Source organism: Salvelinus alpinus, chromosome 14 (assembly GCF_045679555.1).
Source record: "Salvelinus alpinus chromosome 14, SLU_Salpinus.1, whole genome shotgun sequence".
NCBI lineage: Eukaryota > Metazoa > Chordata > Actinopteri > Salmoniformes > Salmonidae > Salvelinus > Salvelinus alpinus.
In genome coordinates this window covers 37,642,586-37,654,937 of record NC_092099.1, presented here as the reverse complement: position 1 = coordinate 37,654,937, position 12,352 = coordinate 37,642,586, and the positions used below count along the sequence as shown (strand labels likewise).

Genomic DNA, 12,352 nt, shown 5'->3' with positions numbered 1-12,352 from the left:
AGTTTTTCCTAGCCACCGTGCTTCTACACCTGCATTACTTGCTGTTTGGGGTTTTAGGCTGGGTTTCTGTACAGCACTTCGAGATATTAGCTGATGTACGAAGGGCTATATAAAATAAACTTGATTGATTGATTGAAAACTTCAGCTTTGGTTGGCTTACATAAAGCGGTTACTACCCGTTTTTTTAAATGGGTGCAAGGAAGATCGTAATGTGGCTCGAGCACTTTCACGAGGTGCTGAAAGAAACCCCCTATTCCCAACTACCGAGAATGCGCGCAGATCCGCGACTTTAAACAAAAATATTAAAATAACCTACCTACCGCTCTTGTAATTTCTTTGGCCTGGTCAAATCAGCTGCCAAGGGCAGCTTGAATGCAGAGGTGAGAAGACGTGTTGTTTCTTTGCGTTTCCATCTTGCGCCGGTATACTGTGGTGATGTCGGCAAAAATGTGTCAACATATCAGAGGTGTTGGCAGCTGCATATGCTGTTGTCGTTTAGAGTTGGGACATACTGTTAACTTTTTATCCACAACTCTCTGTCCATCGCCGTTGTAATCTACTTGGAAGCAAAAATGTTCCCAAACTGGAGATTTAAATGGAGGACTACTAAACTACATGGAATTGCTTTAATAAGATCATACCAAGGATAATTTAGTTATTTGATTTGGAATTTTAAGACCCCTTGACGTATCAAAAACATATACAGTACCAGTCAAAAGTTTGGACACACCTACTCATTCAAGGGTTCTCTTTATTTTTACTGTTTGCTACATTGTAGAATAATAGTGAAGACATCAAAACAATGAAATAACACATATGGAATCATGTAGTAACCAAAAAAAGTTAACCAAATCCAAATATATTTTATATTCTTCAACCTAGCCACCCTTTGCCTTGACAGCTTCGCACACCTAGCATTCTCATAACCAGCTTCATGAGGAAGTCACCTGTAATGCATTTCAAGTAACAGGTGTGCCGTGTTAATTTGTGGAATTTTTTTCCTTCTTAATGCGTTTGAGCCAATCAATTGTGATGACGTGATGTGACTAATTAAACGTCGTAGGTAATTATTCGATAAACAGCAGTAATCACATTAATGATCCTCAATTAAATCATGAAACAATTAACTCATTAGGAATTTGGGGCAACACGGGAAAAGTTGTTTACCGAGTTACTATCCTCCCAACTTAAACTATAAAGATTATCAAAATAGCTCTTACATCAATAAGTCAATTATTATTTCCTCATATCAGTCTCATTCTGAACGTCGTTGACCATGTAAATCTACACAAACCCTAATTTAAGTGATGAATCAGCGATACACTTAATTATTTATTTGCTAACTAACTAAATCACACAGAAATACATAAAAACACATACACGGTTTGGAAACTACGCTCACCGTAGTCAGAATATTTAGCCCCATAACAACCGCTCATTCAGATTAGAAATGCAACATATATTTACGCGTAGATGTCTCTCTTTTGAAACCACTCAATCAGTCTATGGCGAGTAGTTCCATGTAAGTTTCTGGATGTCCACCAGAAGTCACAATGTCCTTAGTTGTATGCAACTTTGTCTTGGAGTGTTCGTTAGAATAGATACATCAGAGGTGTACCACCCGGTGGTGATGGGGGATCTATTCTTCTCTCCCGTCTTTGGTCAATTGTCCTAGACTACTTTACATGCAGAGCTGCAGACGGTGCATGTTTTGGTCTAGTCTTCATCTTTTTCACTCGTCGAGAGTTTCAGAGGTTCTTACCATTTTCTAGTCTTGGAGATTTAACCATTTCAACGTGTGGACCATGTCCTCACATTCTCTGGTCTGTATTTAAAGTCCTTTTAAGCACTCTGGCCTTGGACGGCGTTCCGTCCTGTTGACACAATGTCTGTGTTCACGTGGGCGTGGTTATTAACTGAGCCCAGGTTTATATGAAAAGCCATCTCATTTAGAAGGCTAAAATCACATTTCTATCTTTTCAAAAGTATTCTTAATCATTTATCTTATACAACATTTAGATGTAAACCTGATAAATAGCATGTGTCCACTTTCAGAGTCACAGTTAATTTTAATAACATCACAAAATAGACATACATTTTCTATATTCCATCCCTCATCATCCCCAACGTTTGAATGTTGAAACATATTGTCCCAGTGTCCGTTTGTTAATGGTGAAGTTTTGGCAAGAGTCTCTACACACAGCACATTCCTTTGTTCAATACTGCAGGGCAAGAGAGAGAAACTTTACGACCGGCGTTAAGTCATAAAACCATCCCAACTCCCCCCTTCCTCTCTAGTGGGAGAGAAGCGGGGGGAGGGGGTCTGGCAATCTGTCAGCCCTGTGCCAAGCTGTCAGCCCTGTGCCAAGCTGTCAGCCCTATGCCAAGCTGATCTCTCCTCACCAAGGAGAGAGTCATGACATTGATGTGACAAGGAAGGGGTCGTACACATAAGATAGCCCTATTTCGTAAAAGACCAAGTCAATATTATGTCAAGAACAGCTCAAATAAGCAAAGAGAAATAACAGTCCATCATTACTTTAAGACATGAAGGCCAGTCAATCCAGAAAATCTAAATTCTTCAAGTGCAGTCGCAAAAACCATCAAGCGCTATGATGAATCTAGCTCTCATGAGGACCGCCTCAGGAAAGGAAGACCCAGCGTTACCTCTGCAGAGAATTATAGTTTTGGCAAGTCGGTTAGGACATCTACTTTGTGCATGACACAAGTCATTTTTCCAACAATTGTTTACAGACAGATTATTTCACTTATAATTCAGTCTATCACAATTCCAGTGGGTCAGAAGTTTACATACACTAAGTTGACTGTGCCTTTAAACAGCTTGGAAAATTCCAGAAAATTATGTTATGGCTTTAGAAGCTTCATATGCTAATTGACATCATTTGAGTCAATTGGAGGTGTACCTGTGGATGTATTTCAAGGCCTACCTTCAAACTCAATGCCTCTTTGCTTGACATTATGGAAAATCAAAAGAATTCAGACAAGACCTCAGAAAAAAAATGGTAGACCTCCACAAGTCTGGTTCATCCTTGGAAGCAATTTCCAAACACCTGAAGGTACCACGTTCATCTGTACAAACAATAGTACGCAAGTATAAACACCATATGACCACGCAGCCGTCATACTGCTCCGGAAGGAGACGCATTCTGTCTCCTATAGATTAACGTAATTTGTTGCGAAAAGTGCAAATCAATCCCAGAACAACAGCAAAGGAACTTGTGAAGATGCTGGAGGAAACGGTTACAAAAGTATCTCGATCCACAGTAAAATGAGTCCTATATCGACATAACCTGAAAGGCCGCTCAGCAAGGAAGATGTCACTGCTCCAAAACCGCCATAAAAAAGCCAGACTACGGTTTGCAACTGCACATGGGAACAAAGATCGTACTTTTTGGAGAAATGTCCTCTGGTCTGATGAAACAAAAATAGAACTGTATGGCCATAATGACCATTGTTATGTTTGGAGGAAAAAGGGGGACGCTTGCAAGCCGAAGAACACCACCCCAACTGTGAAGCACGGGGGTATCATCATGTTGTGGGGGTGCTTTGCAGCATGAGGGAGGAAAATTATGTGGTTATATTGAAGCAACATCTCAAGACATCAGTCAGGAAGTTAAAGCTTGGTCGCAAATGGCTCTTCCAAATGGACAATGACCCCAAGCATACTTCCAAAGTTGTGGCAAAATGGGCTTAAGGACAACAAAGTCAAGGTATTGGAGTGGCAATCACAAAGCCCTGACCTCAAGCCTATAGAAAATTTGTGGGCAGAACTGAAAAATCGTGTGCGAGCAAGGAGGCCTACAAAACCTGACTCAGTTACAGCAGCTCTGTCAGGAGGAATGGGCCAGAATTCACCCAACTTATTGTGGGACGCTTGTGGAAGGCTACCTGAAACATTTGACCCAAGTTAAACAATTTAAAGGCAATGCTACCAAATACTAATTGAGTGTATGTAATCCTCTGACCCACTGGGAATGTGATGAAAGAAATAAAAGCTGAAATAAATCATTCTCTCTACTATTATTCTGACATTTCACAGTCTTAAAATAAAGTGGTGATCCTAACTGACCTAAGACAGGGCATTTTAAGTAGGATTAAATAACAGCAATTGTGAAAAACTGAGTTTAAATGCATTTGGCTGAGGTGTATGTAAACTTCCGACTTCAACTGTATTTCCATATGTGTTATTTTATACACTGCTCAAAAAAATAAAGGGAACACTTAAACAACACAATGTAACTCCAAGTCAATCACACTTCTGTGAAATCAAACTGTCCACTTAGGAAGCAACACTGATTGACAATAAATTTCACATGCTGTTGTGCAAATGGAATAGACAAAAGGTGGAAATTATAGGCAATTAGCAAGACACCCCCAATAAAGGAGTGGTTCTGCAGGTGGTGACCACAGACCACTTCTCAGTTCCTATGCTTCCTGGCTGATGTTTTGGTCACTTTTGAATGCTGGTGGTGCTTTCACTCTAGTGGTAGCATGAGACGGAGCCTACAACCCACACAAGTGGCTCAGATAGCTCGCATTGATGTGCCATCCTGGATGAGCTGCACTGTGGCAAGAAGGTTTGCTGTGTCTGTCAGCGTAGTGTCCAGAGCATGGAGGCGCTACCAGGAGACAGGCCAGTACATCAGGAGACGTGGAGGAGGCCGTAGGAGGGCAACAACCCAGCAGCAGGACCGCTACCTCCGCCTCTGTGCAAGGAGGAGCAGGTGGAGCACTGCCAGAGCCCTGCAAAATGACCTCCAGCAGGCCACAAATGTGCATGTGTCTGCTCAAACGGTCAGAAACAGACTCCATGAGGGTGGTATGAGGGCCCGACGTCCACAGGTGGGGGTTGTGCTTACAGCCCAACACCGTGCAGGACGTTTGGCATTTGCCAGAGAAAAACCAAGATTGGCAAAATCGCCACTGGCGCCCTGTGCTCTTCACAGATGAAAGCAGGTTCACACTGAGCACATGAACACGTGACAGACGTGACAGAGTCTGGAGACGCCGTGGAGAACGTTCTGCTGCCTGCAACATCCTCCAGCATGACCGGTTTGGCGGTGGGTCAGTCATGGTGTGGGGTGGCATTTCTTTGGGGGGCCGCACAGCCCTCCATGTGCTCGCCAGAGGTAGCCTGACTGCCATTAGGTACCGAGATGAGATCCTCAGACCCCTTGTGAGACCATATGCTGGTGCGGTTGGCCCTGGGTTCCTCCTAATGCAAGACAATGCTAGACCTCATGTGGCTGGAGTGTGTCAGCAGTTCCTGCAAGAGGAAGGCATTGATGCTATGGACTAGCCCGCCCGTTCCCCAGACCTGAATCCAATTGAGCACATCTGGGACATCATGTCTCGCTCCATCCACCAACGCCACGTTGCACCACAGACTGTCCAGGAGTTGGCGGATGCTTTAGTCCAGGTCTGGGAGGAGATCCCTCAGGAGACCATCCGCCACCTCATCAGGAGCATGCCCAGGCGTTGTAGGGAGGTCATACAGCCACACACACTACTGAGCCTCATTTTGACTTGTTTTAAGGACATTACATCAAAGTTGGATCAGCCTGTAGTGTGGTTTTCCACTTTAATTTTGAGTGTGACTCCAAATCCAGACCTCCATGGGTTGATACATTTGATTTACATTGATCATTTTTGTGTGATTTTGTTGTCAGCACATTCAACTATGTAAAGAAAAAAGTATTTAATAAGAATATTTAATTCATTCAGCTCTAGGATGTGTTATTTTAGTGTTCCCTTTATTTTTTGGAGCAGTGTAGTTCTGATGTCTTCACTGTTATTCTACAATGTATACAATTGTAAAAATAAAAACTCTCGAATGAGTAGGTGTGTACAAACTTTTGACTGGTACTGCATTTAAACTCAGTAAAAAAAGAAACGTTCTCTCACTGTCAACTGCATTTATTTTCAGCAAACTTAACATGTGTAAATATTTGTATGAACATAACAAGATTCAACAACAGACATGAACAAGTTCCACAGACATGTGACTAACAGAAATTGAATAATGTGTCCCTGAAAAAAAAAAGGGGAGGGGGGGGGGGGTGTCAAAATCAAAAGTAACAGTAGCTGGTGTGGCCACCAGCTGCATTAAGTACTGCAGTGCATCTGCTCATGGACTGCACCAGATTTGCCAGTTCTTGCTTTGAGATGTTACCCCACTCTTCCACCAAGGCACCTGCAAGTTCCCGGACATTTCTAGGGGGGAATGGCCCTAGCCCTCACCCTCCGATCCAACAGGTCCCAGACGTGCTCAATAGGATTGAGATCTGGGGTCTTCGCTAGCCATGACAGAACACTAACATTCCTGTCTTGCAAGGAACGAGCAGTATGGCTGGTGGCATTGTCATGCTGGAGGGTCATGTCAGGATGAGCCTGCTGGAAGGGTACCACATGAGGCAGGAGGATGTCTTCCCTGTAACGCACAGAGTTGACATTGCCTGCAATGACCACAAGCTCAGTCCGATGATGCAGTGACACACCACCCCAGACCTCCAAATCGATCCCGCTCCAGAGTACAGGCCTTGGTGTAATTCTCATTCCTTCAACGATAAATGCGAATCCGACCACCACCCCTGCTGAGACAAAACCGCGACTCGTCAGTGAAGAGCACTTTTTGCCAGTCCTGTCTTGTCCAGAGATGGTGGGTTTGTGCCCATAGTTGTTGTTGCCGGTGATGTCTGGTGAGGACCTGCCTTACAACAGGCCTACAAGCCCTCAGTCCAGCCTCTCTCAGCCTATTGCAGACAGTCTGTGCACTGATGGAGGGATTGTGTGTTCCTGGTGTAACGCTGGCAGTTGTTGCCATCCTTTACCTGTCCCGCAGGTGTGATGTTCAGATGTACCGATCCTGTGCATGTGTTGTTACACGTGGTCTGCTACTGCGAGGACGAACAGCTGTCCATCCTGTCTCCCTGCAGCGCTGTCTTAGGTGTCTCACAGTACGGACATTGCCAGTTATTGCCCTGGCCACATCTGCAGTCCTCATGCCTACTTGCAGCATGTTCACGCAGATGAGCAGGGATCCTGGGCATCTTTCTTTTGGTGTTTTTCCAGAGTCAGTAGAAAGGCCTCTTTAGTGTCCTAAGTTTTCATAACTGTGACCTTAAATGCCTACCGTCTGTAAGCTGTTAGTGTCTTAACGACCGTTCCACAGGTGCATGTTCAGTAATTCAAATCAAATGTATTTGTCACGTGCGCCGAATACAACAGGTGTAGACCTTACAGTGAAATGCTTACTTACCAATAGTGCGAAAAAAAGGTATGTGTGTGTGTAAGTAAAGAAATAAAACAACAATAAAAAGACATGAAAATAACAGCAGCAAGGCTATATACAGACACTGGTTAGTCAGGCTTATTGAGGTAGTATGTACATGTAGGTATGGTTAAAGTGACTATCCATATATGATGAACAGAGAGTAGCAGGAGCGTAAAAAGAGGGTTGGGGGGGGGGGGTACACAATGCAAATAGTCCAGTTAGCCAACGTGCGGGAGCACTGGTTGGTCGGCCCAATTGAGGTAGTAAGTACATGAATGTATAGTTAAAGTGACTACGCATATATGATAAACAGAGTAGCAGCAGTGTAAAAAGAGGGTTGGGGGGGGGGGGGGTACACAATGCAAATAGTCCGGGTAGCCATTTGATTACCTGTTCAGGAGTCTTATGGCTTGGGGGTAAAAACTGTTGAGAAGCCTTTTTGTCCTAGACTTGGCACTCCAGTACCGCTTGCCATGCGGTAGTAGAGAGAACAGTCTATGACTGTGGTGGCTGGGGTCTTCGACAACTTTTAGGGCCTTCCTCTGACACCGCCTGGTGTAGAGGTCCTGGATGGCAGGCAGCTTTGCACCAGTGATGTACTGGGCCGTACGCACTACCCTCTGAAGTGCCTTGCGGTCGGAGGCCGAGCAATTGCCGTACCAGGCAGTCAGGATGCTCTCGATGTTGCAGCTGTAGAACCTTTTGAGGATCTGAGGACCCATGCCAAATCTTTTTAGTTTTCTGCGGAGGAATAGGCTTTGTCGTGCCCTCTTCACGACTGTCTTGATGTGTTTGGACCATTCTAGTTTGTTGTTGATGTAGATACCAAGGAACTTGAAGCTCTCAACCTGTTCCACTACAGCCCTGTCGATGAGAATGGGGGCGTGCTCGGTCCTCCTTTTCCTGTAGTCCACAATCATCTCCTTAGTCTTGATTACGTTGAGGGATAGGTTGTTATGCTGGCACCACCCGGCCAGGTCTCTGAACTCCTCCCTATAGGCTGTCTCGTCGTTGTCGGTGATCAGGCCTACCACTGTTGTGTCGTCTGCAAACTTAATGATGGTGTTGGAGTCGTGCCTGGCCACGCAGTTGTGGGTGAACAGGGAGTACAGGAGGGGACTGAGCACGCACCCCTGGGAAGCTCCAGTGTTGAGGATCAGCATGGCAGATGTGTTGCTTCCTATCCTTACCACCTGACGGCTCGTCAGGAAGTCCAGGAACCAGTTGCAGAGGGAGGGGCTTAGTCCCAGGATCCTTAGCTTAGTGATGAGCTTTGAGGGTACTATGGTGTTGAACGCTGAGCTGTAGTCAATGAATAGCATTCTCACATAGGTGTTCCTTTTGTCCAGGTGGGAAAGGGCAGTATGGAGTGCAATAGAGATTGCATCATCTGTGGATCTGTTTGTGCGGTATGCAAATTGGAGTGAGTCTAGGGTTTCTGGGATAATGGTGTTGATGTGAGCCATTACCAGCCTTTCAAAGCACTTCATGGCTACGGACGTGAGTGCTACGGGTCTGTAGTCATTTAGGCAGGTTGCCTTTGTGTTCTTGGGCACAGGGACTATGGTGGTCTGCTTGAAACATGTTGGTATTACAGACTCAATCAGGGACATGTTGAAAATGTCAGTGAAGACACCTGCCAGTTGGTCAGCACATGCCCGGAGCACACGTCCTGGTAATCCGTCTGGCCCCGCAGCCTTGTGTATGTTGACCTGTTTAAAGGTCTTACTCACGTCGGCTACGGAGAGCCTCAGTGTTGCTGGCCTCGAAGCGAGCATAGAAGTGATTTAGCTCGTCTGGTAGGCTCGTGTCACTGGGCAGCTCGCGGCTGTGCTTCCCTTTGTAGTCTGTAATAGTTTGCAAGCCCTGTCACATCCGACGAGCGTCGGAGCCGGTGTAGTATGATTCAATCTTAGCCCTGTATTGACGCTTTGCCTGTTTGATGGTTCGTCGCAGGGCATAGCGGGATTTCTTGTAAGCGTCCGGGTTAGAGTCCCGCACCTTGAAAGCGGCAGCGCTACACTTTAGCTCAGTGCGAATGTTGCCTGTAATCCATAGCTTCTGGTTGGGGTATGTACGTACAGTCACTGTGGGGACGTCGTCCTCGATGAACTTATTCATAAAGCCAGTGACTGATGTAGTGTATTCCTCAATGTCATCGGAAGAATCCCGGAACATGTTCCAGTCTGTGATAGCAAAACAGTCCTGTAGTTTAGCATCTTCATTGAACAAGCATGGGAAATAGTGTTTAAACCCTTTAAAAATGAAGATCTGTGAAGTTATTTGGATTATTCCGAATTATCTTTGAAAGACAGGGTCCTGAAAAAGGGACATTTGTTTTTTTGCTGAGTTAATATATTTTTTACATGAATTGAACTGCTTATTTTTGCCAGTAAACAGTCTAAGCCCTGCCTATGTCAAGGAAAGGGGGGTATAAGAAAAGAAAAAAAATTGAAGTATCAAAAGAAAATATCTGGAGACGATTTTCATCAAGGATCTCTGTACTTTGCTTGGTTCATCTTTCCCTCGATCCTGACTAGTCTCCCAGTCCCTGCTCCTGAAAAACATCTCTACAGCATGATGCTGCCACCACCATGCTTCACCGTGGGGATGGTGCCAGGTTTCCTCCAGACGTGACGCTTGGCATTCAGGCCAGAGTTCAATCTTGGTTTCATCAGACCAGAGAATCTTGTTGCTCATGGTCAGAGTCCTTTAGGTAAACTCCAAGCGGGCTGTCTGTCATGCTTTTTACTGAGGAGTGGCTTCCGTCTGGCCACTCTACCACAAAGGCCTGATTGGTGGAGTGATGCAGAGATAGTTGTCCTTCTGGAAGGTTCTCCCATCTCCACAGAGGACCTCCAGACCTGTTTTTGCTTTATCATTATTGCATATTGTGAATATTTAATACATTTTAGAATAAGGCTGTAAAGTAACAGAATGTGGAAAAAGTCAAGTGGTCTGAATACTTTCCGAAGGCACTGTATATGTGAGAGATATCAGAAAGATATTTATTTTACACGTATTTAACCCCTTATTTTTTGTCACTAAACAGTCTCTGTTAATAATTCCATTTTTTTTTGTTGACTGGTACCGGGGGACCTTCAGACGAGTCTTGTGAGCGTCCTAGAGCAAAGCAAGAGTCTCACCTTTACACAGAGAGGTCATACTAGTGTGTAGCCCAAACTGTTGGCACCCTACAGACAGAAGTTGGCAGATCGGCTGTAGCGACTTCAGACGAGTCCCAAGACACTTGTGGGGTTTGTAGAGCAAAACGTGTTCGTGAGAGTCATCTTTCCATAGAGGGGTCATAATAGTTTGTAGGCCAAACCGTTCGGACGCTACAGACGATATTCGGGATGTCTCATGATCTGACAAACACTGCTCTTTCAAAGGTGGATGCAAAAAAGCTGATATCTCTGGTTTAAACTGACAGATTGTTACGGGGATTTTGTATTATGCTAATTAGATTTCTGCGGCCTTAGGAGTTAATGTATTTATTCAGCTTCACATTGTGGACCGAACTGAGGTTCCCGTTCCGAATATTTCGGGAACGAATACGTGTACCGTTACATACATAAGCATTTCGCTACACTCGCAATAACATCTGCTAACCATGTGTATGTGGCCAATAAAATCTGATTTGACATTCCTAATAAAGATGTACCGTTACACCCCTAATAAAAGGTGTATAGGGTTGCAGGCTTACCTGTCCAGCTCAGACTCCAGCTGACAGTATGCAGCATAGGCCACAATGTTCTCCTGTCCACAGCGTTCTGTAGTCACCCCGCTGACGTAGAGGACAAAATCAGCCCCTTCCACCCCCTTCCCGTCCGGAGGCCCTGCCGAGCCACACGACCTCCCTGTCTCGCTGCACACCTTGCATTGCTGGAAATCCGATACACAGAATATCATTTTTATTTCATTTTAGTTATTTAACCTGTATTTAAACAGGAAAGTCACATTGTGACCCAGGTGTCCTTTACAGGTGAGCCCTGAATCTATAAGTAAGACTTGAAATACCTTGCATTACTGAAAATCACATGGACATAATAATAACATCATCAAAGTACAGTACTCAAGACCAACATCATCCAACCTTTCTATAGGCCTACCAGTTGAGCATCCTTTTTAAAATACATATTTTATTGATAGGGATAGATGGATTAAGCAGGGAGAGAGAAGGAAGACCGGTGTGTCCGGAATTGGATCCCACGCAGGCATGTGGATCGCATGTGCGTCGAGGGCGGTTTCCTATCATTCCATTTAACCTTGGTTAGTCTCATTGAGAATGTCTTTTGCAAGAAAGACCTGTTCAACATAGCAGCAGAAGTAGAGGATGTAAGCATAGGTTTTAACTATTAATTTCTTCAGGCCAAGTCAAATAAAACTGTATGTAAAGTGATTAAATGTACTGTATGTCTAAAATAATAATGTCACTGGTTAAAAAGGCCAAGCTTAAAAGGTGAGTAACATTCAATAGAGGTCGTCCTTTGTGCTCAGTTGGAAGAGAATGGCCCTTGTAACGCCAGAGTAGTGGGTTCGATTCCCGGGACCACCCATACATAAAATGTAAGCACACGACTAAGTCGCTTTGGATAAAAGTGACTGCTAAATGAAATACAGTGGCAATAAAAAGTATGTGAACCCTTTGGAAATACCTGGATTTACGCATAAATTGGTCATAAAATTAAATTTGATCTCCATCTTAGTCACAACAACAGACAAACCCAGTCTGCTTCAACTAATAACACACAAATTAATGTATTTTTCTTGTCTATATTGAATACATCATTTAAACATTCACAGTGTAGGTTGGAAAAAGTATGTGAACCCCAAGGCTAATGACCTCTCCAAAAGCTAATTGGAGTCAGGAGTTAGCTAACCTGGAGTACAATCATTGAGACGAGATTGGAGATGTTGGCTAGAGCTGGCCTGCCCTATAAAACAAATATAAAAAACTCACAAAATTTGAGTTTGCTATTCACAAGAAGCATTGGCTGATGTGAACCATACCTCTAACAAAAGAGATCTCAGAAGACCCAATATTAAGAATTGTTG

At 44.2% G+C, this 12,352-nt stretch overlaps 1 protein-coding gene across 2 annotated transcripts in view; it reads right to left on the bottom strand.

Moving 5' to 3' along the window:
- LOC139538893 (leishmanolysin-like peptidase) overlaps positions 1–12,352 on the bottom strand; it is a 50,656-nt gene that overhangs the window by 23,395 nt on the left and 14,909 nt on the right. For both annotated transcript variants that reach the window (XM_071341448.1, XM_071341447.1), the window contains exon 6: positions 11,001–11,179. In XM_071341448.1, the coding sequence (XP_071197549.1) occupies positions 11,001–11,179 (179 nt within the window). The remainder of the gene's footprint in view (positions 1–11,000; positions 11,180–12,352) is intronic.